This window comes from Lolium rigidum, chromosome 6 (assembly GCF_022539505.1).
Source record: "Lolium rigidum isolate FL_2022 chromosome 6, APGP_CSIRO_Lrig_0.1, whole genome shotgun sequence".
In the NCBI taxonomy this organism is placed as follows: domain Eukaryota; kingdom Viridiplantae; phylum Streptophyta; class Magnoliopsida; order Poales; family Poaceae; genus Lolium; species Lolium rigidum.
In genome coordinates, this window is record NC_061513.1 from 56,819,255 (window position 1) to 56,844,234 (window position 24,980).

General features: G+C 44.9%; 4 protein-coding genes and 1 pseudogene across 4 annotated transcripts; 1 reads left to right on the forward strand and 4 right to left on the reverse strand.

Annotated features, from left to right (window-relative positions):
- Nucleotides 1-1,287: 1,287 nt before the first annotated feature.
- Nucleotides 1,288-4,712, reverse strand: LOC124662640. The gene is made up of 9 exons (XM_047200451.1): nucleotides 4,704-4,712; nucleotides 3,842-4,104; nucleotides 3,612-3,699; nucleotides 3,432-3,520; nucleotides 2,925-3,003; nucleotides 2,788-2,847; nucleotides 2,199-2,320; nucleotides 2,042-2,113; nucleotides 1,288-1,602 (listed from the first exon to the last, which is right to left on the reverse strand). The coding sequence occupies exons 1-9, from the start codon at nucleotides 4,710-4,712 to the stop codon at nucleotides 1,500-1,502; spliced, it is 885 nt and encodes a 294-aa protein (XP_047056407.1). The 3' UTR covers nucleotides 1,288-1,499.
- A 152-nt stretch (nucleotides 4,713-4,864) lies between these two features.
- On the reverse strand, nucleotides 4,865-7,465 carry LOC124662641 (annotated as a pseudogene).
- LOC124662642 (F-box/FBD/LRR-repeat protein At3g52680-like) lies at nucleotides 7,075-10,141 on the reverse strand. The gene is made up of 4 exons (XM_047200452.1): nucleotides 9,131-10,141; nucleotides 8,348-9,022; nucleotides 8,093-8,263; nucleotides 7,075-7,415 (listed from the first exon to the last, which is right to left on the reverse strand). The coding sequence occupies exons 1-2, from the start codon at nucleotides 10,139-10,141 to the stop codon at nucleotides 9,002-9,004; spliced, it is 1,032 nt and encodes a 343-aa protein (XP_047056408.1). The 3' UTR covers nucleotides 7,075-7,415; nucleotides 8,093-8,263; nucleotides 8,348-9,001.
- Nucleotides 10,142-10,884: 743 nt separating this feature from the next.
- On the reverse strand, nucleotides 10,885-16,544 carry LOC124662643 (beta-galactosidase 7-like). The gene is made up of 19 exons (XM_047200453.1): nucleotides 16,326-16,544; nucleotides 15,782-15,877; nucleotides 15,570-15,682; nucleotides 15,397-15,463; nucleotides 14,753-14,845; nucleotides 14,545-14,688; nucleotides 14,361-14,455; nucleotides 14,162-14,270; nucleotides 13,971-14,055; nucleotides 13,621-13,739; nucleotides 13,373-13,534; nucleotides 13,111-13,295; nucleotides 12,916-13,010; nucleotides 12,675-12,787; nucleotides 12,127-12,234; nucleotides 11,940-12,047; nucleotides 11,691-11,836; nucleotides 11,096-11,414; nucleotides 10,885-10,995 (listed from the first exon to the last, which is right to left on the reverse strand). Exons 1-19 carry the CDS (start codon nucleotides 16,542-16,544, stop codon nucleotides 10,885-10,887), a joined length of 2,487 nt encoding a protein of 828 aa, XP_047056409.1.
- Nucleotides 16,545-20,725: 4,181 nt separating this feature from the next.
- Nucleotides 20,726-24,640, forward strand: LOC124666552 (ubiquitin-like domain-containing CTD phosphatase). Its single transcript, XM_047203894.1, has 6 exons — nucleotides 20,726-21,057; nucleotides 22,912-23,056; nucleotides 23,623-23,737; nucleotides 23,811-23,874; nucleotides 23,969-24,143; nucleotides 24,235-24,640. The coding sequence occupies exons 1-6, from the start codon at nucleotides 20,726-20,728 to the stop codon at nucleotides 24,475-24,477; spliced, it is 1,074 nt and encodes a 357-aa protein (XP_047059850.1). The 3' UTR covers nucleotides 24,478-24,640.
- Nucleotides 24,641-24,980: the final 340 nt, after the last annotated feature.

Sequence of the window (24,980 nt, forward strand, 5' to 3'; positions counted from 1 at the left end):
CACGGACTGCTGGCCCTTTGGAGATTGTGCCTCACGACTTGGCCGCTTTCAACAACTACCTCCAGTGGTTCCATGAAAACACGCGTATCGAGTTAGTGAAGCGCGCGTATGCCGACTACATCTTGGACGACCCCATCGAGTTCGATGAGGTTGCGCAAAGCCAGCACGACACCTATGCTCGCGAGAGGGAGATCGACTTCTATTGCTTCCGAGCTGAACTTCGTGGTAATGGATTCTCTCATTAACTAGTACATCATCTAGATTTCCATGTGCTCGCTTAAATTGTGTATGCTATGTTTGTCACAGCGGTCGGAGATCCAAAAAACAGCTGACGAGTGCGAGATTATATGGGAGCAGAGCGAGAGAGAAGAAAAGCTTGTCGGACCGTTGCGCCATTTCATTAAGGTATGATCACTAACTTTGAATGTACGCTATTATATTCTGTTGGCTTTGTAACCATGAGTTCCATGACGCAGAACACTGCACGAAAGATGCGGCGGTTAGCCAACTTGCTAGGTTGCCGCGAAGGCAAAATCCCTACATCCTCCTCTTCTGAAGAACCGCGGGTATGGACTATTTTGTTGCTGTCAAACATGTTCTTACTAATTTCAACTTTTGTAATCTCATGTGTTCATGTTTGTGAAGATTCCTCCTGAAGACGACTTGATTCTGAGTCAAAGCATACCTCCAAAGCATACCTCCAAGCAAGCCCCACGGTCAGCTTACCGAGTTGAAGCCAAGGGGCAATGCTCCAAAACGGTACACTCCGGAAGATTATGTCACCCGAGGAAAGAAGGTTGTCATTGAGGAGGATGAGGGGCCGGTGCGGAGATCATCTTTGTTGAGGATGAGGAACGACGAGCCGTTCTCTTCAGAGGAGGAGGAGCATGAGGAGCAGCAGGAGCAGCAGCAACAAGAGTCACGGCAGCGGACGAAGAGGATGGCCGTCCGGAAGCAGCCCGTGAGGACGACACGTCGAGGACGACACTAGGATGTACTCCGTGTTGTTGTGAACTATATCTTCATAAGTATCGAGTTGTGAACCCTATGTCATTTCGAACCATGTCTGTAATGCTACTTGTTGTTTGAATCTACTTCCTACGATGTGAGCTATGAAGTGTTATATGTGTATGTTCTGAGATTGGTACTTGTTGTGTCCAATGAAGACTGTTGGAGTTTGGTAGGATTTTTCAGGTTTTTAACACAAGTCCATGTGTGGCGCCCTTCACAGTGGCAGCAGATGAGGAAATCAAATATACATGTATAAAAACTAAAGGACAAGTGCACTTTGTACTTCAAATGTTTGATTATCGTTGCCATAAGAAAATTATTTACATACACGAGCAATCCAAATCCAGAGTCTTAGACTATTTCCTGCCTCGTTCCTAAACACTAAACAAAAATTTCTCTGAATTAGGGGGTTGGTGACGCTCCTATCATACATAATGTCTTTCAATTGACTATATGAAGGAATCAAGCCGTGTATCACTCGATGATTCTTATATTTTGAAATGCTTGTATCCATAGTCGGAGCTTGTCATGCCTTCCTCCCAGTCGCCAAGTTTTCTGCCGCCAAAAACCACTTGTTTGATGCCCATGTGTCTGCAGTTTTAGCCAAATCGACAGACTGGGTGAGTTACAAATGCACTATGATAGTTAGATCTGCAAAACAGTGTTATAGCATTTTGTAGTTTACGTCGTGCGTTATGAATTGATGTTTTTTAATGGCATACCCAAGAGTTTAAGTTAGCATGCTTGCAGGGTACCAAGAATATAAAATTACACGTAAAACAAAAGAATCTAAATTACAAAGCTAGCAATGAAGACAGGACAACAGATCCATGTTCTACATTCGAAAAGGTCTAAAAACCGCTAGTCAGTTCGACAATCAGTCTTGGTCAATCTCATAACTCGGTTTCAGCTAAAAGGCTACAGAATTAAGGTGCCAATCTACCTCTTCGGTTTAGTTCAGACCCACAGGGCCTGTGATCATGCTTCTTCAAAGCTATTCAGAGAGAAAGAGACGAAAGAGATGTCTTACTCTGAGCTTAATTGTGTAAGACAGTTCAGTAATACATCCAACCCAAGATAATCTGAAGTGCCAAGGTCCACCCTGACCACATAAATAGAAGATGATTTACAGAATAGCATAAACAACTTTTCAAGCTTCAAAACTATTTAATGTTTCCAATTCATACCATACTCTGCCCCAACTGTCTTGAAACTCAACATCACTGATATCGTGGAAAGATGAAGGCATCACAGCAGAAGCTTCATCAGAATCATACGAAGGGTCAAAGTCCAACATTGAATTGGCCAGCTGAAGTCAAAACTGAAAAAATCAGAAGTCTAAAAGAATGAGAGCAACAAGTCACTACCATAGAAAAGAAGAAGAAACATGCAAGATTATATCGATAAACTTACAATGGCTACATAGATGTTGTAACCAGTTGATACATAATAGGCAACACTACTATAAAGCATGAACTCTAGTGCCGAAGATCTTATTTAGATGCCAAGCTAAACCATGCCGAATATGGTTTACAAATTATGTAAGAGAACAGGAAGTATAGGTAGTCCAGATATTACAGTACTGCATGCAATATTTTCGAAATTCAGAAGACATCACATACAGTGTGAAAATTATTCTGCGTTTTAATGCAATCCAGTTTCAGGCTACCCATTAAAGGTTTGGATTCATGAGTGGAGGGATGCAGGAGAGGAGAAAGTAATACATTATACAATCATTGTAGCTTTCCAAAAATAGGATAAGCCTAAGTGCCTAACCTGCAAATTTGAAGAGTTGAACGCTCCAAGCCTTCCCATGACATACCAAGCCTGAATTACCTGTGAAGAACAGTTGATGTCAAGACAGGGCAGTTGCTTTCTAGTAATGAGAACGAAATAAATAAATGTAACTTTACACCGCCAAGAAGGTCGACATCTCGATCAGTTGGCTCTCCAAAGAGTTCGAACCAAATGAAAGCATTTAACGGGTTGAAGCTGCAATGATACAATGATAAATGAAAATCAGTGTTCATAAGCCTTAAATTGTTCGAACTTGGAAAAATTACTATTGGTTTGAAAACAACCATCATATCCCTGCTTGTGTGATGTTTATGACAACTTAGCTAGTACAGTGTGGATTTATGCACTACAGTATCCCCAATTCAGTTCGTCGACTTAGTTTGAAAAATGGAAAATACTGTGTGAAAACAGGAGTTGTTTCAAACTATGGATGGTTCTGGAGATGCTCAGTTATTTCATAGGAAGAGAAGCTAGACTATATCAATGGGAACAGAATCACGGATTTAGAAAATGAATGTCACTACTGGTTGAAGCAGACCATCTGGTCTGGAATCATTTTCAGCTATCATGCATGCCGAACGGATAAAAATACATGTGTGATTATCATCATCGAGGCAACTCACTCTCGGAAGCTGACTTTAAATGCGGCGACAGAGCCCGTCTTGGGTCTATTGAAGCCCTCTCTGCCTTTCTTGCGCACCCTTTCTTGGATCTGTATGCCAGCCAAGCACACAAAATTCTAGTAGTCAGTAAAGGTACAGCAAATGCACTAATTTTTTAGCCCCCAAAAATCAGAACCTCACCCTTTGCTTCATGAGCTCTGGATTCCCGATGCTGTCGCCGAGGATGGCGCGCATCTCCTCGTCATCCCTGCAGGCGTTCTCCAGCACCCTGAATCAGCACAGCAGCACCAGTGAGCAAGCTAATCTAGCAGAGGGTTCACCCATTCATTTCAACACACGCACACACAGACACACAGTAGACAGCACAGTAGCAAATGAAAGCGATTCAGGCAAGGAGGTGGCCGACCGACCTGGCCCAGCCGGGGTAGGTGTGCTGGCGGTCGTAATCCCGGCGGCGGCGCTCCTCCCGCACCTTGGCCAGGCGCCGCTCCCTGGCAGTCGTGCCGGACGCTGCCGCATCGTCGCCGGCGGCCGTGGCGGTGGCGCGCCGGAGCTGAAGGCGAGGTGTAGGTGAAGGCGGTGGTGGGAAGTGGGATAGGAATAGAGTTTTAGCAGGTGGGAATAGCAGCGGCGGCATGACTGCTGCGAGGTGAGCACGCGAGATGGCCACCACCTTATATTATCTTCGTCTTCGTTTAGTTCAGCAGTCAGTAAATCCAGTCTTCTAGGCCTGGTCTGGGCTGGGCCGGCCCAGTTATTAACAGGCCGAAAGCAACACATGTTTTCTCTTTGCGCTGACATATTGTATTTAATTAAATAGTAAAAAATCTAAAAAACTGCTCAGAAAAATTAGATAAGCAAAATAGCTAAGTTTTATATCTAATACCAGCAAAAACCATCACAAATTTTTAAAGGTATACAGAACATACTCTTTGCAACAGAAAAGTGTACAGACGGAGGTCCTAGTCTAAGTGGACATGAATCGGTCGCCCAGCTCAGGCTAATGTAGCAACATTCTCAATTTTATTTGACTATTCCTTGCATTGTTGGGTTCAGAATGTAGATACACACAAATTGAGTAAATACACTCTACTTCAAAGTTCAAGCTAATAAATAGCTCTGTGTATCCCCGAGTGAAACCGGAGCATCGAGCATGTCATCCTCCTGTCTGCCTTTCACAACATGGTGTTTTCCCCACCTGAACTATCCTGTTGCTTGCATGCGGTGGATATACTCCTGCTGAACATGTTCAAACATATGAGATGGAAATGCCAGGAGCATGTCCTGCAATCTTCAGCACCAACAAGACGTGATGCAAATTCAGAAGGCGCCTGGAAACAAGTTCAATTATACAGCAAAATACTAGTACATGAGATTGATATATACAGTGAATCAACAAGGAACAGAGAGATGTCGTGAATTACCAAACTGATTCAGGAAGGCAGCATATGTGCGATGGCCCATGAAACTGTAAGAGGTACATAAGCTAAGCCATCGACGAGCCATGCAAAAACACTATAATTGGGTGAAAATCCTCCAGAAATATAAATCAAACATTATTAGTATAGACTGCTATGCTCAAATAACCGCTGACAAAAAATGGAAAGAGTTAGCGACTGTCTTGTTGCACACCGACTGTTCTCTGTGGTGACATAAGGATAAAGCACTCTAACTCAAAGTACTGTCTGGTGGTTAGACATTGCATTATTTAGCCCTTACAATAAGCAAGCAAATACTAGCGACTGAAAGCACAAATAAGAAAAAATTGAAGTACCTGCACCCAACATCTCAAACAAAGCCTCTTTGGCTTCATCTAGCTTCACGCCCTTGCAGAATCCATGGATGAAAGAGCTTTGTAAGTGAAGTGATCTAACTGCAACCCTGACTCCACCATCCTCCACTTGACCTTGCACGTGGATGACATGTCCCCCTTCTTGGAGTATGAGTTGATCAGCGTTGTGCACGTCACACTGTCAGCCTGCACCTTCGTCTCGTCCATCTCCCTAAGCAACCCATTGACCTCCTTCATGTTGCCGTCCTCACAGAGCTTCCTAATGATGGCATTGTACATCGCGACACTCGGTGGCATCCTCCTTGCCTCCATCTCCCCTCGCGCCTGATGGCCTCCCCCACATCACCTGCCAGGCAATACCCATCGACACAGCGTGGTGTACTTCACGGTGTCCGGCTCCACCCCTGCCGCCACCATGCTCCTGTGGAGCTGGGCCGCCTCCTTCATCCTCCCATCTTTGGACATCCCGTTGATCACGGTGTTCCAGGTGACGATGTCAACCTCTACGCCCTCGCTCGCCATCCGCTCCCACCTCGTACTGCATCCCCTTCCTGACGTAGAGCGCGATCAGGGTGTTGAACGAGAAGCGGTCCAGCGGACATGCCTGCCGCGTCCATCCTCGTCATCAGCGCATCGGCACGCGCGGTTTCCCCGGCGGCCCGGCCCTGAGGCACATGTGCAGCATGGCATTGTAGACGTGCGTGTTCATGCCGATCCCGCCGCGTGCCATTTCGTCGAACACCTTACGCGCTGTGGCCGTCAGCCAGGCCGTAGTCCGTGGCGAGCCCAGTGCAGGCGTTCGCGTCGGGGAGGCCGCGCGCGCATCTGTTCGAAGACCCGTACGGCGAGGAAGGAGAGGAGGAGGAGCGGGTAGCGGAGGGAGTGGGCGGCGGGGTGGTGGCGCGGGTGCGGGTGCGGGGCGAGGGAGCCGTCGAGGGGGTGCGGTGGCGGCAGGGCCCGGAAGAATGCGAGGGCGGCGGTGGAGGACGGCGGTGAGGAGGGATGCGTCTGCCGTGAGGAGGTGGGCGTAAGGGTGGGAGGCGGATATGATGACGGCGACGCAGAGGACGCGCGGGACGTCGGCGGCAGCATTGCAGAAATCTCTGAACTACGGCCCCCGGCTCACCAGTCACTCAGTCAGTGCAGTAAGATGCAGGGATGACACGCCATCATCAAATCATAGCAAATGCCCTTATTTGAATGTGTGCAGATTCTGATCGTTTTGAATGTTTCAGCATTCCTAATTGGATGTTTTGTATGGCAATAATCATCATCATAGTACCCAGATTGCCGTTGAACTGGTCACCAACGCCAAGGCGGTTGTCACATCTCCATACCATGTTCATGCATACATAGACTTTTGTACAGGCGACGCATAATACATCAGAACCCTGTCTGCTTCCTATTCCTGCTAGGTGCATATATATGCCACGACCAGATCTTGCCAGTTGCAGCTGGAAGCCTAGACCAGGATTCCACCACATGCTAGTGAATTAGATCAACATAGGGAAAGACCATTCAGTTTGCAGAGTTAACATTGTCAATTCGGCCAGTGTAATGCTCACATCCAAGATCATTCACCATTGCCCTTAGTTCCTAAGTACTTGCAAAATAAAACCGTTCCCTGTTTCAAGGTTGGATGCAGGTCACATGAAAACAGAAACAACTATCATGCCCAGTTACCAAAATCATCATAAGCTGCTCTGCATTACGGCAGACAATAAGAGGTCCATCTCAGAGACAACAAATGCAATTACAAACGGATTCTTCAACCTCAGTCATCATTCACGAGCCCAATTACACCCACTGTATACATGATGGCCCATGCCGAAAATGTGATGTATATACTTCAGAGTTCTAACAGCAAGTCAGAGGTCCTATCGTCTATTCCCTTTTTGCTTCTATCCCGTATATACAGTCTAAAACTTACAACCCGAAGGGCACAGTCCTTCAATGTCGTCAAATGAGGCATCATCCTCAACCATTGAGTTTATTCTCAATATTTGAAGCCCTGGTGCCCTTACCGCTAGTTGTTCCACAAGATAAACTTCACCTACAGTCCCGTGAAAATTGAAGATTTCCACTTTTTGTAGATCCCTTGATTTAACGACCTCATCTTCCCATAGTCCTGGATCTTTGTGGCATATGCAGCCCGGTAAACAGGATTCTTGCACCCATAATTTGAACAGATGCTATACAAAGATCGACCATTGTTAGGCACAACGATATTACTTACCGTCATACGAAGTGAAAAGTATTTGCATGCTGAATAACAATTCCAGCCAGTGAAGTTCAAATTTATAGTTGAATCTAAATGCACAGGATAAGAAATAATTGATGCAAAATGGCATTCACGTATATAAAAAGATACCAAATTTCCCGTCTAACAAAATCAAAAGTGCAAGAAACTGTACAAGAAAGATAATAGTTAATAATAGATGTACACATTTTTAGCAACATTTTTCTTCGAGAAACAGAATAGATGTTCACTTCATACTAACTAAGTAACTATGTCGTGTTAAGAGCTTCCTTTAATAATACCATAATGATAAAGCATGTTCTAAGAAATTTTTTTTTTCAATTCCCTCTCCTAAATATGACTATGCTCTCCCAGTCCAAACAGAGAATGTAACTTAGTTTTAATCCGACAGCCAATGGGCATTCCCTGCATGCAAACTATTTGATACCAGCTATGTTTGAATTTATGCATCACTTCAAAATCGTTACTATGTTCTGGTTCCCAAACATAAAAGGAAAATATATACACTGCCTAACTTAAAAGCCAACATATAACTTCCATTATTCAACACACTGTAGCCGAGGATACTGAAAATGTTGAATGATTGTATATTACAAAGGGTATAATTACCTTTCGAGATTTGAATGATAGATTCAGCTCTCTTATACCAGAACACTTTGCGAGCAACTGCAATACTTGTCCTTCAAAATAATGACCATTTGTTTCTAAGTATAACGATAATGTATTCAGAGAAGGGATGGTTATGTTTTCCACCGAGAGCAGCGACCCATTCTCCTGCAGCTGATTCATTGGAAGCCAACAGAGGTGAGCTCATATAAATTAACAGCATCTAATTAATATACACAGCAGAGAACCATAGACTACCTTGACAGACATGTTTGCACAGTCGACATCCAGAAACACAAAGGAAGTAGTTTCATAAGTTCGCCAATACACCATATGAACTCCATCGAAGAGATTATGAAGTAGCTTGAAAGTAAAGATGTTCTTTCCGGTCTTGAGAACTCAGACAGACTCATAAATAGTCATATCTAAAATGTGTAGCATCCCAAGTATACTAGCACATACAAAGTGACAGCGAACTGAATGTTTGAATGAATTCCTCATCGGAGAGCCTCGGAAACTAATGGGATATAGATTTCTCAATTGTTGTCCAGGTTCCTTTTCCTGATCTACAGCGAATTTACACTCTCTGGGGCAGATTGGAAAACTGTAGCCTTACTTAACTTTATAACAATCCTTGCACATATATACAAAACTACAAAACCAGCAGCAGAATATCCTACTCAGAAGTTAAAACCACAGGTAGCATATCCAAAACCAACAATTCTGCTCTTGAAGGATGTTTGCACATATACAAATGACTCAAACTAAAAACCACTGGAATTATATCCTACAGCGCCAACAGTGCTGCCTCTGAACTCCTACTTGTGCTTTGTTGCTCCAATTATGCGTGTGCCACTTCCATGCTAATCATTTGTCATTTGTCAGCAAACATCATATTGCAATCTGATGTTATTATGTCATCACAATGCAGTTCTGTCTCAATGGCACACAGCGAAGTTATTCAAAGAGAGAATTATTTATGTTGGTGAAAGCACAAAAAATGATGTCCACCAAGAGGGGATAAGAAGAAGAAGCACTCACACCAGGACGTATCTGAAGCTCGAGATGGTTGGCTGCTGGAAAGCGGTCGAGAAATTCTGCGTAGATATCTTCCGACCAAAATGTGGTAACAGGAGGGGCTCCGAGCACGAGGAGGTGCGGAATCTTTCTGAGCTCTGGAACACAAGGCACTTCCCACCTGAGCACCTTCAATCTTTCCGCGGCAATGGTGGCGAATGGTTCCGGCTCATCATAGAAGCAGAGCGTCACCTCTAACGTGTCGAGCCCTGGAGCCAGGATGTGGAGCTGCCGAAGCTCAAGAAGGAACGACAGACGAATGTACATGAGGGACTTGGAATCGAGCGTCAGTACAGTCAACCCACGGACCATGCGGATGGTTAGCTCTTGCAATGACGGAAACATGGTGCCGGTGATGCTGAATTCGCGTCGCTGCCAGAAGTGCTCCAGCCACATCACCCTGAGCGCATCGAAGACGCCGACCAGTGGCAGCTTCAGGGCAAGAAACCCGAGGTCCATCAGAATCTCGGTGGCTTTCTTGAAGCAGGGCAACTCGAAAGCTTCTCTTATCCCTACATGCCCCGCCTCCGCGGCCAGAAACATCTGCAGTGTCTCCCGCGTCAAGGTACGTCTGTTGTTGGAGCGGAGCCGACCGGAGAGGAGGGGCGCGGCGAGGGACAGCCAGGCGGTGGTTTGGTTCCCGTCGACCTGGTTGGGGGAGACGGTGAGGCTGTGGATGTCGTCCTCCCCGTGGGCCTGGTAGGCGGCGAGGGCACGGGCAGGAACGGAGGAGTCGACGCCGTCGAATTCGAGGACGGGGAGGCGGGTCCATACGCGGCGCCATTGCCGGGAGACGCCGCCCATCTTGACGGCTTGTTTGGTGCCGACCTTGAGGAGGATGCAGAGGAGGACGCGGTCGGGGAGGCGGATCAAGCGATCCACTGTGCCTCCGGGGACCGTAGAGGCGACGCCGGGAACGGCCGCGTGGGAGAAGGCGGCGCGCTTTTTCGGGGCGGGACCGCCCTGGCCTTCCATGGGAGCTCGGAATTAGTTGGTTTCTTGGATCTTGAGCGGACTCCGGCGAGGCGAATTCGGTGGGGAGGCGAGCTTGGGATTTGGGGGTTCTTGACCGGACTCCGGCGAGGTGAGGTCGGCGGGGAAATGTTCCAGAAAGCGGTTAGGTTGGGCCAGCACAGGCGGGGGATAAAGCATGATATCTGTAGGAAGGCGTAAAATAGGAAAATACGTGTACACGACTTCAAACCGTAAAGATGCCCAAAGACTCGTTTGTCGGCGGCCCTGGACCTGGACGGCCAAGCGCGCCTCCCTCGGCGGCGGCCTGCCCGGATGCCCGGATGCCCGGATGTGCAGGTCTCCAACGCCATTCATCAGCCACCACCGGACGGTACACAAGCCCAACGCGGGTACGCACTGCCAGCCCGCCACTCTACGACCCTAGGTTACAGTGAAGTTGGATTACTCTTTAGTTCATTCGGTTTCCATTTCTGCAGCGCATGTAGTTTCACACGATTAGATGCCAGGAGAATTAGTGAAAGAACTGCCCTCTCTCAGTGAAATACGTGGTCCTAATCACATATCAGTAATCCTACCTTAGTTTTTCCTGTACATTTGGATCCTGTCTACAGTAAAGCATACTGTTGCTCTATCTGCCGTTCTATACACTGTGATTTGGCACATTGTTTGGACCTTGTGACAGAAAATTCGTGCAAAGGGAATGCAGGTTAGTCACATCATGAACGTAGCGATCTCCATCCTACTCATCCGCAGGTTGCCACAACCGAAAGAGATTTTTCGATTCCGGGGCACGGGTCACCTCCGAACTTGGCAGGCCGTACTGGAATAGCGCACTTCCTCCTGCCTAGGCATGCCTGAAAGGGGAAAACAAACACTCATGTTATTAGGATTGTAGTGGTTATATGTCAATGAGTTCTATTAGCATGTAGCTTCTGGAAAGGCAGAGAGTTTTACATCCTTTACGACAAACTCTGTCGTCTCTGCGTGGCAACTCCCGAGGCATCTCCTGCCAGAGCTTCTGCAGTCCTCGACCGGATTTCCGTAGCTCGCAAACTCAATATCTGTGATGTGCTTGCCCTCCTGGCACCTGAGGCGAACTGCTGGGTGCTTTCTGCGTGACAGGAGTGACGGGATAGATAACTCATTCACACTACTAGATACTCTGGTAACTGACATTGTGTTCACGGTTATATGTAGCGGATCACCACCCATTTCCTCCAGGAGGACAAGGTTGTTCTCTCTAGGCCTCAGAAAGTATCGTGGTATGTGGTACCTTAAAAAAGACAGTCAAATGAGACATTGATTGGTTCTCATTACGAGTTCAAGAAAGGAATTTGTGTTATTAGTAAGAACTAGTTCAAGAAAGGAATTCGTGTTATTAGTAAGAACTAGTTCAAGAAAGGAATTTGTGTTATTAGTAAGAACTAGTTCAAGAAAGGAATTTGTGTTATTAGTAAGAACTAGTTCAAGAAAGGAATTTGTGTTATTAGTAACAACTAGTTCAAGAAAGGAATTTGTGCTATTAGTAAGAACTAGTTCTACTACTGACAAGGATTGGGTTGGTTGTCCACTAGGGGTCTTGAAGGAGACCCAATACCGTCCGATGCTCTCTCCATTGATCCACACCTCGCCCTTTCCCATACTGCTGAGATTCAGCGTGACTGGGTCATTCCCCCATGGCATGTCAAACGTTGTCTGCACAGTGTATGACGACGGTTTTCTAAGTTGTCAGTTGCCATCACTCAGGAGTGAACACATGATCTATCAGGACTTGAAGACTTATGTAAATTTTCTGTACCTTGTACCAGATAAGTGGAAGGTGCGTGGACTTATCAATGGTTGTCCACTGAGCATGATTTGATCCATCCTGTGTGTAGATACTATTCATTTCTCCTGATAAACCAACCTGCACACAGTGTAATTGTTTGAAGATGGGCATCTGAGATCAATCTATCGATTCAGAATCAGTGTTGACCTGGATTTACTTGGTGTTTCCACAGCTCATTATTCAGAGAGTGTGATTTGTGATGTCCCTGTTGTATGCTCACTTTACGAACTCCAAAGGTTCTTCGCTCCATGTAAGCCCCAGAATCCTGTATTTGTACAGGAAAACTCAATTGTTCACAAATAGTCTAAATCCATTATTAGTGCTTAACAGCTTATGATTTCTTATGTAGAGTCCTTTAGTTTTTTCCTTGGGGTCCATTTAACATTCGAGCTGGGTGGTGTGTTTTGGTGGCACAAACAAAGAAAAGGTTGCAATTAATTTTCAGTTAAGGAACACACAAAAGTGACTTTCTACTGGACCTCTTTCTTACTTAAGCTAGCTAGGCGTATGTATGCGACCCATTTCAAAGGCTTATGTGTTTTTATTTATTTGAATAGTGTCCCGGTAATTTATTCATATAAACTTTAAAATCTGAATAACACAATTAGCAGGTGGATGACACCTCATCCTCTCCTTGATTTTTGTATTGACACTGTCTTTGTATTTTGGAATCTGATAGTTTATACAATCAAGTGAAAGTCATACCGGTGATCCAACCATGACACTTAGCAGCGATATGGAGTTGTGTCCTTCCTTAAGCGTAATAGGTGTCTTGAGAATGATACTTTTAGGTCCATCATGACTCCCATGCACACTACCTAATTACATGTGGAAGAATATAGCGAACTTAGAGAATACGTAACTGGTAGTAGTCGAAGAAAAAAAAAATCATGCTATTCTGTTGGTGCTTCTCTAAATTGCACTGATGCAGTATTTTTGTCCTTACCTAAATAATCGTTGTTGATGTAAGCATGTAAAACATGTGCTTGTGACTCCACATTAAGCACTAGCTGACCATGCCCATTTGATCTATAATCATACCTGCATGACTTCCATTATTATATGATCGGTATGGGCAGGACAAGGTATTAAACTCCACTGATAAATAGTAAACATTTAAGTGAGCTGAAGCTCATCTTACCTAGAAAGGTACCAGAGATAATCTGTTTCATCTTTTGTAGTTGAGAGATGTTCAAAAAATCGATTTCCTGTGTGTGTTGTGTTACTAATTTCCTGAGGAATCGGTTCTTTGAATATTTTCCAGTTATCAACATCATTCAGAGGCTGGACTATTTGTGCTGTTCTTAAACCATGTTGTGCATTTATCTGCCAAAAGGAAACTGATAAATGAAGCATTCCCTTCAGACCTTGAACGGCTGAAGAATTGCAGGTAAGTAGCTCACCTTGGCTGTTTCGAATACTACTGTCCTGCAACCTGAAAGGATACTTATTGATTTAGGAGCTAGTTGGAATGATGCTTCACCAAATTGGATGCTTGACGTTTTATGCTTGTCAAAGTTTACTAGGAAAGCCACACAATCTGACTCTGTTTCAAAAACATGCCCCTGTAGTACCAAAAGTTAGCCCCTTAGATCAATTGAATTTTTCTGAACATAAAGTATACCTAGTTTCACTCTGCACAGAATTTCACCTCCTGTTGTTCACCAAATGAATAATTAGAATATGATCCTGAAAGTAGTGGCTCTTCAGATTGCTTCACTGCAGCATGCAGTTCTCTGAGATGAGACCATGTTGATTGCCATATTAAGCCTGGATGTGTATTATAATTCAACATCAATATGTAAAACAATATCTTTATTTCTATTTTTAAGATCTTTTTGATGTAGATTTCACAGACCATCAATTTCTGACTAGACATGTTTACATGTTTTGTTTTCATCTTCCTTTCATGGCGGACTATGCTCATGTTATAGTATCTCATATTACAAGAAATTTGAAACAGTTGCTTTTAACATAGCTTGCAACGGAAGAAATACTTACCATATTCGTCAAGTGGAGCTCCATCATAGTAGCTTGTTGTTACATAAGAGGATGCAAACCTTCCGAAGTTTGTCCCACCATGGTACTGCATCATAATTCATAATCATATGAGACTATGAAAGAAATTCTAAGCATATGTACTGAGAAATGTTAGGACAGTTTCTTAAAGTTCATAGCCTTGCAGGTTGTACCATGTAGTAGTTTACAAAGCTTCCTTTTTTTCTTGCTATGAAAAGTGCAACTGCGAAGGCAAGATCTGCTGCTGATCTGAATCTTGGGTCATGACCATATAAAGGATAGCTGTTTGCAGAGAAATTTGCGTGTTAGACCTTTTACCCCTCGGAGCGTGAAAGATCCTCAGAACAAAAGCAAAGAGTATTTGTTGCACACCGAGATGTCCAATTTTCTGTCCACAAAGCTGGCTTCTTAGGCAAATTTGGCCCAAGAAATGTTTCCCCACAGATGAGGCCGTTGCAGGTATTAATCTAAGAATGTAATAAATGTTATTACTGATTTTATTTTAATTTGTGGAACATCTATAATCCTGCATAATGGTATAAGAAACGGAACTGACAATTGGATCTGGAGCATCATCCTGCTTGCACATCATCCATGGAACACCCGTCTGGAGGTTTACAGCCATTGCTGCTGCCCACTGAACATAAGGTGGTCCCCGGGAATGGAATGCTGCCTCAACTAGCTTATATTCGTTCTCAATCTGCAAGTTAAATTTTAGGTTGTCATCTAATACAGAACACAAAAGACTTGTTCAACTGAAATACCTGTGATATGATTATTGGACCTCCTTGTGGATAATACAATTTTTCATCCTTCATCATTTTAACTATTTTTGCAACAAAATTTTGCATATGTACCTGCAAATATTCATTATTTAAATATGAGTGGTCTACTATGATAGTTTAGGATGGCACAACGTCACTCAGCGGTGCTTGTGCAGTTAGGATTGCATGGAGAATTCATCATTTGGTTTCTGAAACCAAACAACCTCTGTATGCCTGTAGATGCAGCTATTTTTCAGTTTTCTTTTACTGTTTGTTTCTGACAGTGAGGTTGGTAAGTTTGTGTGGCACATGATACTCTCACCTCATATATGGCACACTGTTTTCACCGAAGTATTATACTTGTAGCTGACAATCATTTGACATCTCTTTTTGTGTTTGCTTAAAATGCATCACGTGTCATTTTAATGGTTTCTGACATTAGCTCAGGAAGTGTTCTGCAAGCTAGAACTAAGATGGAAAAATTATCCTGAGTGAAGCTAATATAGTTTATCTTATCCCTGTGCATGTACGACGGTAGGATACAAGAAGTGATATTTCTAGTCTGAATGATCAAGCTGCAGCTATAAGGATTATATGTGATATTCAAACCATATCATTGTTCAAGGCCTTGGGTAGCAGGATACCTTGAAGGGTTCATTGTCGCTTCTGAAGGTGATGTTTGGGACGCTGTGTAACCAGAATGGCAAGGCCCTGCATGAGCAATTAAGGATTTAGTAGAGCTTTATATGTCCAGGACACCATAGAAATGAAACTCTCCCCTGCATTTCATGTAAGAAATGCACTTGATGATCCATACCCGTATTTCCATTCCGCCTCGACGAAGGGGCCAACCCGGAGGCTTACATAGAGGCCTTGGGAATGGACTTCTCTGATGAATTTCACCAGATCATATCTACCTTCAAAGTTATACTGGTACAACAAAAAATGAATTTGAACATCTCTTAGCTGCAACAAACGCTCTTTCACTGAAGGTTTTGGCTTGTGTTGTGCAAAAAATAGGGCACCCACCTGACCTTGGATAGGCTCATGGACATTCCAGAAGACGTATGTTTGTATGACATCAAGGCCACCTTTCTTGGCGTTCTCTATGAGTCCCGGCCACATCTGTTAAATAATTGTACTATCATCCTACATTAATTTGATATTTACTGTTGTTGACCGAACTAATTTGACTTCTGAAGAAAATTTGTTCGGGGCATCTCTATTTATTTGGTGTATTGGACGCATGCTGTAGTCTGGCAACCATGAATTTGCTAGATGTCTTCCGATTAGAATTGGATCACCGTATCATCCTGTTCGGAAGCAATGAAGGATTTAAAATAAAAACTGTATAAACTTCACACGGCTTTTCCATGAGCTATTAGCTATCACTACACCGCCCAAAACTGTTTGTTGCACAATAGAAAGCTTCACTAAGCAGAAAGGGTGCAAGCAGTATCTCCAAATTAACAAGATGAAATGCTCGTGCTCTTTAAAAAGATAAAATTAATACAAGCTGATACGCGTGAACATCAACCCTTGCAATGCTACGCTGGTACTGGTACGTAAATACCTCAGGTGTGCTTCTTGGGTAATGTATGTCTCCGGAGAAGAGCATCCTCCTGGCGCCATCCAGTATCAGGGCTCTGCCGTCGTACGTGACCTCTCTTCTCGCCGTCCCGTTCTGCCCTCCCTCCTCCTGGAGCCAGACTCTTCCGGCAGCCGCCGACGGCGCGCAAGCCACTAGCATGGCCACGAGCACCGCCATGATCGCTGCGGCTCCCATCTCCATCGGTGGCTGATACACTCCCCCGGTTCCTCCTCACTGCAGTTTGCCCTTTACATGTGCCTCGTGCTCGATCGATTGATTTCGTAGCATATATGGACATTGCAACGGTGACAAGTAGTCCATGCTTTCATCGCTAATCGCAGAGACAAATATACTTGTAGGGGAAGGTTGCATGTTAGGTGGCAAGGTTGCGCATGCATGCGTATTTATATATTCTTTTTATACGTGTATATAGGAAATACGATGGGATCTCTCGTGCACCTTCAGACCCAGTGCGAATCCGTGCTTTCGCAGTCACATGAAAAATGCAACCAACCCAGACTCTAGCATCCGTTGGTATATTTTAATAGAAGAAAAACTTGGTGATCGAGCGCGCCTATCAAATACATGATTCGAACCAGGACGGGCGGGGTGCGCTCTCGCACCTCAAACCACCAGAGTTTCGCAGTCACATATTTTCGTTCTCATCAGTCATCATGCATTGTAAAAACATTCAAATTATAGTCTTTTGTTTTTGTTACATTGCTCACATATCTCAGCGGGATAGTGCTTTTCCCACTTCCATTTTCATATTTTCAAAACAAATACAAATACAGAGTGAATTCTAGTCGAATAAGAATACTGATTAAATGTTCACTTAATTCAGACAACGGATACAAATTCTCATGATAGACTTCGTCATTCTCAAGACCTAAACCGCCGGTTCAATATTTCGTAGATGGTCATACGGGTAGGTGTGCGTGCGTATGTCACAGGGTGAGTGTATGCATGCGTATGTGGGCGTATACGTTATACTATGTCTTTCAAAGAAAAAACTCAATGACGACGTTAGCAATAAATGAAACTCATCGCTCCTGCCATACAATAAGTTAACATGGTATAAAAATAGATATATAGTTTACCAACTCAATTATATAAAAACACATTTGTCAACTTTTAAAGCTTTTAGGTCGGATAATTAACATATAAGGCTATAATTTTTGAAATTTGCTAAAACAATTCTGTCTTAGTGTCCAGATACATATTTAGCCACTTCCACGATCACATTTGTTTCAAAATCTAAAACACATTTGTATTTTTATGCTAATTAAATGTCGATCTTTCCACGCATACACATTTCCATTTTTGTTTTGAAGCTGGCATTTCCACATTTATTTTTCTTGAATACGAATATGAGATGTTTTGGATTATCCACTACCAAATTTCATCCCTATGCGCATATGATAGTGAGATACATATACCTTTCCAATCACAGTAGGACCACACCAAGGGTTAGTATTGGGCACATTTTTTTTTCTTGCTGATGGATGAGGTGAAGAAGGCTATACAAGAAGATGTTCCCGGGCGTAGCTTTTTTTTAAGTTCATATGCTTTGTTGAGGATGTGGTGCTGGTAGGTGAAACTAGAGAGGGCATCGATAGAAAATCAGAGCTATGGAAAGCAGGCTGTGAGACCCAACGGATTTACACTTACTAGGAACAAGATCGAGTATGTAATTTGTGACTTTAGTGGTGTTGGATGCTGGGAGGAAAAGATTAGTGTGGAACAAATAAATACTACTGGTTACCTTCCGATACTTTTTTTTAGTGCCCCGAAAGGCGTAGAAGCTTTCATTTATTCCACTCGGTGGGTGTACATTTTTTACAAAGGACCCCATAAAATTAGAAAAAATTACATAGGCCCCTGGTATTTGCAGAAAAGACCCCACTAAAAAATATGCAAACGCAATCGGGTCCTTCTCTTTCCCCTCCGATGAGCTGGAGATCAGCAATGTCGCCGTCGGACTCCAAAGCGGGGACAACACCACTTGCTTCAAAGCCGGCGATGAACGCGACAACAGACCTCAATAAGGGCCTCCGGTGGAGGTTGAAATATAGCCGGACTTCACTGGCGTGGATGACGAACGGCAGAAATGCCGCCGATGTGTTGCTCAAGAAGATTGCTTCTGAAGAACTCCGGCGCCACCTCCTCTTCGCAACCACCTTGCTCACTCTTGACTCCTTCGCCACCATGACGCTCGGAACCAGAGAGAATAGCAGAGGAGACTGGGTCGAGGGAGCAGCACAGGCGTACCGAAACCGTGACGAAGAAATCGGCCTGCCATCAAACCCGATGAACCTGCCACGGACTCGGGGAGGTAGGCATAGATGATGGCGGCTGCGGCATACCCAGAGGAGCTTATTGACGAAGCCATCCTCAGGTCTTCTTCTCCCTTCGCCCATCCACCATGGACAAGCTCGGAGAAGCCGAAGATTTGGAGTTTGGTTGTTGCTCCAATACAACCAAACCAGATGACGGGGGAGGTAGTAGATGGCCTTATTGAAGGAGATGCCGCACCACTTCTTCGCCGCCTGCCGCCAATCCTGCCACCAGAGAGGAGCAGCGACGAGGAAGAAGATGAGGACGGACCGGATCTGGCCCAGGAGATCCGGCCTCCTACTCCCAGACTCCACAGGGGTAGATCTCGAAGAGGAACAACTTAAACTACTATGTACAGGCGGCCAGGCTCCTCTCCATCCTCCGCTCCGACCGGCAGCGCATTCTGGGTCGGGCCAGCGACCACAGCGGCGCACAAGCGACTCTCAACGCAGGCGAGTACTGTAGCGTTACGAGAGAGGAAAAGGGGAGTGTCACCTTCCGATACTTGAATCAATGTTGCACAGCAAAGATGGCATTGCCGAGGATGTTAGCCACATGATCAACCATGTCACATCATATGTGTCAAGAAGCTTTTACTATAATAAAAACATAAAATAAAAGTTGTATAGGATCATAATAACACCGGAAATGATATGGAGGCGAATGTTACCTCAGCCCATCTCCAATGGAACGACGTAAACGGATGCTGAGCAACCGTTTGCGTCTGCGTGGTCGAAAAATACGTTTGAAAGTAGGCTTAGCGGCCCGACGAATAGTGACCGGGCTATCCGCAGAGATGCAACCGTGGCTCAAATATGCACCTTGGATGCGTCTCCGCGGACACGTCTAGTGATCACTTGTGTCTGGGTGGACGTTTCGTCGAGCCCGCCTGGCAGCAACCCTATCTCTATGCGTCTTCTCAGCCGCACCAGTACTGTTGACGTGGCGTTGCTTCGGCAGTCTGCGCTACGTTAATGGCGATGCCTCACCTTCCGAGCGGCCGCCGCCCATCTCTGCGAACGAAGTTCTACCGATGCCACGCGTGCCACCCCTCGGCTGCCTCCGGCGTATATAAAGTGGGGCGTGCGTATCTTATCTCCTCCCACACAAGCTCTAGCTGCCACACAACCTCCACTGTAGCGTCGCCTCCACACAACCCTCCGCCTTTGCCATGAGCTGCGCCGGGCGCGGAAAGGCTAATGCGCCTCCACCTCCCCCAGTCCAGTGCTCCGACGAGGAGGACGACGAAAGCACGAACAACGTCATCGACGTGGCCATGAACGCGAAGTTCATGGCTGACGCGGAGTAGGAAGCAGAGGAGGAGCGAGCGGCCTACGCGGCGTTCGACGCCGAGCAGGAATGCTGCAAGGAGGAGGCGACCGCAGAGGACGACTCCTCCGAATTCGAATGGTCCTCTGACTCGGACGGGCCTGGCCCGGAGGAGAAGGCGGCAGAGCAGAGGGCTTTAGTCGAGTCCGTCGAGACGGTCAAGAAGGCCGATGATACCGCCAACGAGACGTAGCGGCTGCAGCTCTAGAGGACGCGGTGTCTCACCGAGCTCTAGTGGTCGCACGGTGAACGGAGCGGTGGACGATGGAGAAGCTGATGAGGAGGGAGGGAGGCAACGATGGAGCCGGGCCATCGGGTGGCAAGTAGCCTAGGCTTGTTTATCCTTTATTTCACACTATTTTATGCTTTTCACTTGAATGAAAAATATTGTTGGAAAAACAATTTGGGTCGTTCCGTTGGAAGCACACCCAGACGTAAACGGATTTTTAAACGATCATTTTTATGTCCTAAGACGACGGAAACGGCCATTTTTCGGCGTCCGATATGCATTCCTTCCTCTCTTTTAATTTTTGATGATTTTGTTATGTTTTCATTTATTTTTTGAGAGATATGTTTCCATATCTAGCATACGCCTCCGCTTTCAGAGGACCCGTTACGCCTATCCACCAAAGACGCGCTCCTATTCATTCCCTTCTCCCCAAAGCTACTGACTGTTCTGGATTCAGGGTTCAGAGACCCCATACACCACCAGGCCCATGTCGGAGGCGTCCTCGTCCTCGTCCTCGGCGGCTGCCCCGCCCCCGCCTCCGGCACCGGCTCCGGCGCTGGATCCGGAGGCGATTGCCCTCATGGCGGACGAGGCGCCGCCAGAGGAGATGACGTTGGTCCTCAAGTGGAACGGGAAGGAGTACACGGTGCGGGCGATGGGGGACGACACGCTGCTGGAGCTCAAGCGGCGCATCAGCGAGCTCACCGACGTGCTCCCCAAACGGCAGAGGCTCCTCTACCCGAAGATCATGCTCAACGACGACTCCGTCCTCCTCTCCTCCATCCCCTTCAAGCGCAACTTGAAGATCACCATGATTGGGTAAGCGCGCGCGATCCCCCCCCCCCCCTTCCTCGTAACTCCCTGCGAAGAACAGCGCGTAGAAACGGACTGTGGTTTTGTAATCCGCCGCCGGAACGCTAGGTTTCGGCAGCTGAATCGACGGGAGATGCGCGTTTGGTGTGGATCGAGTGCTGATGCTACGGTTTTGCGATCCGAGCGGGCGAGATTTTGAGTGCTCTGTGAACCAATCGCTAAGCCCTAGCTTGTTTGATCTCTGCTGTTTGCGTCGCGATTTGAACTTGTTGCGTTGTTTCGTATGTTCTGGGATAGTGGAAGTGGCGTATTTGATGCTGGATTTAGGCATTTAATCTGGTCATATCTGCAAACAGGAAATGTTCATCTATTTTGACAGTTTAGACTTATGAATGGGGCATAATGTGGGTGGTGACAGCAGAAGCGTGAATTCAACTGGCGCTGATAGATTAGAGAGTATGCGTTTCTCATCTGAGAAGAGTAAAATTACCTGCTCAAACCTTATGCCCTGTAGTTTTAATGATATTTGGGTGTGCTGCATAAGCATCTGACTTGGAGTTGGAGTATGTTTAGTCCACCCAACCATGTGAAATCTTTGCCTTGTTGGATAATTGTTACTAATGCTTTTGTAACGAACATTGTTGATCTAGTTATTCTTGAAATTCTGGAGATCTGTGGTCAACAATTTCTGATGTGCTTCCAAGTTATGATACCATTTGGTTGGTCAGATATGCAGGCTAGCAATGCGGGCCTTGAGTCAATGTGTTATAGAGATGGTAACCGAATTTTAATGATGACGTAGGAGCAGTCTAGTCTGTTTGGATGGTTCTATGGTGGCTTGCCATTTTCCTGGTCTTGTAGCATTTTTTTTTTCTTCGGCCCCTTTGTGTGTATAACTAGTCGAATGAACAAAGTTTAGTTTGGTCGACAACAACATCAACAACATCAAAGCCTTTTTCCCAAGCAAGTTGGGCTAGGCTAGATATGAAACCCAACAGGAACACGAGGAAACCAAAACAAGGAGAGAGAGATTTAGGAATAACCTGTCCCAAGCCGGGTGAAGGGGGAGGGTGGTGATAGGCTTGGCGAGCCAACCTAAAAACCAGCCATTCCTATGGATATGACAAGTTCAGTTTGGTCAGCTCCTATATATATTCTGTTTTATGGTGTTACCTACCCGTCATGTTTTCCTATACTTGCCAAATTGTTTAGCTTATGGATCATTACTGCTTGTTGAATCGCATAAGTTTGCAATTTAGTTTTTCGTGAAGGGCTAAATGCATGCTAGTGAAATACTTATATATAGTGCACAGTGAGGCAATTTATTTAGTTCACATAGACCAATCATGAGTACAGACTACTTCCCTGTACAGCGAGCTACATATTGGATGTGGAGTGTGGATTGGTGAATAACATTCTTCCATTGGAGATGGCTATGGTGCCACTTGATTTTTTTTGAAAAAACCTTCCAGCTGTAGGATGATTAGTGGATGGTGGAGAACGTGTATTTTGAGTGCGTGGGCATGTACCTTACTTGCATGCTTGTGACCTTTTAGTAAGTCATTTCAAGTTGGGAGCTGGATTGTTTCTTTGAGACAGAATAGTGGTATAGCTGTGAAGTATGTTGTGTGTGAGAGTGAATCTGTTCTTAATGTTACTTTATCCTTGAGCACATTACAAATTTAAGGTTCTTTTCAACAGTTCGAATTCAAATCACTCTTGTGGTGCATGGTACCTCAAGCGACATGCTTCGGCTCAAAATTTTAATTTGTGAACTATAAAATTTCCTTCTATATGGAAGGTGCCTACTGTTCTCTTCGCAGTAATTTGTCTACATGTTGTCTTTGCACTGTACTTCAGTACTGTCGAAGAAGAAATATATGTGGACCAACCAGATGATCCAGAGGTAGTCGATGATCATGAATTATTCAAGAGTGAAGTTACTGCTATCAAGGATAATGAAGTCTACAAGAAAAAATTAAAAAGACGTGCAAGCCAGTATAAGGTGTATTTTCTTGTCATGTTCATTTCCTGTTATATGCTCTTCCATATGCCTGCTTGTATGGTTCTACACGTGTATCTATTGTCTTAGTTCTGATACTCATGGTGCTTTTAACTCTGTTCAATCTATGTGAGATCAGTCCAACTTCCTGCATGATTTGAGCTTTGAGTAGATTAAACATTTTTGTAATACTTTACTGTGTGACTTGCCATCTACTAAAGCTTTGTGAGTCTTCTCGAGTAGTAGTACAATGAGTGCTTTTCTTGTGTTGCTTTACTTGAACCTAGACTTGGGTAGTTTATGGAGCAACAATCTGTTAAACATAATTGTGGTCTGTATTTTCTTTATTTTGATCCACTTCTGGTAGACTGATACTGTCGAGATAACAACAGAAGCAATCAGCCAATCACTGTAGGAGTCTGTTTGGGCCTACCTAACTGTCCTGTTAAACTATTTGTAAGATGAATTTGAGGTGTGATGAAAAGGCTTTTGTGTACTGTATTTGTTCTCCTTATTTATGGTGATTCTCTAGGTGTGTTTAACATATCTTTCTCTGTCTATGCCTGTAGTTCAAGCTCTTGAATCCATGCCGTGAAGGAAAACGATTGCTTGTGTTAGACATTGACTATACTCTGTTTGACCATAAGTCTCCAGCTGAGAATCCTATGGAACTCATGCGTCCGTGTAAGGACACTTTTCCTCCCACTCTGTTGTGTGTTCCAGTCAGCAATTGTTTGATGCCATAATCCCTTCGCAGATCTTCACGAATTTCTCACATACGCATATGCAGAGTATGATATCATGATATGGTCAGCAACAAGGTTAGCCTTTTGCTACCCTTAGCTATCTGTTAACCGATCATGATTGCAGTCTGAGATGGTTATAATGATTTTAATATTGGACCCTGGAATGCAGTATGAAATGGGTGCAGTTGAAGATGGAGCAACTTGGCGTTCTTAGCAATCCCAACTACAAAATCACTGCTCTTATGGATCACTTGGCGATGATAACTGTGCAATCTGACAAGTATTATGCAAACAAAATTTTTGACTGCAAGCCTCTTGGTATTATCTGGGCTAAGTTCCCCGAGGTTCGCATTCTGTGCTTAAATTTATCAGTAATGAATGTGCTGTTTTCTGGAGGAATTATCTGATCATTGCTTGTGGCTCTTCCATACACAGTTCTACAATGAAAAGAACACGATCATGTTTGATGATCTCAGAAGGAATTTTGTCATGAATCCACAGAATGGCCTTGTGATCAGACCATTCAACAAGGCCAGTAAGAACAGAAGCCGTGATAAGGAGCTGGTACATCTTACGCAGTACCTGCTCGCCATTGCGGAGCTAGAAGATTTCAGCAAGCTGGATCACGATGCCTGGGAATCCTTCATGGAAAATGGCAAGAGACGCCGACACAGGTAGTTTCCTTCAATGTAGTGATCGGCAGGCAGAAACTTCTAGAGGACCTACCTTTTTTTGTCAAGGTCTTATCTTTTATGTACACATACTAGTGCACCGGAATCACCCAGGAAACTTAGTATCTACTTAAAACTCACTCCGAAAATATCCATATGCTTGCTCTGAATTCAACTTTTTGCCATATTGCACTTGTTTCTGAGCCTTCAGCTGGGCGTTTTCAGTTTCAACTGAAACTGCTAGCTCTGCGCGGTGGTTTATTTTTTGAAAGATGCACTGGGATTTGGCCATCTATATTTGCCACCACTACCTGGCCTCCAGCGTGCAGTGTTTGCAACAGTTTCGTAGGGTAGTAGAATCATGAGCATACCCTGGACCTCCCATGGGTGGCTTGACTGGGCCGAGTTTACTGCTACTGCCAGTGTGTTGGTGATGACTGACTGCTGAGGCTAGCATCTGTCCGACTGGCTCTCCCAACGTATCATTTCGAGTATCATAGTGATGCTGCA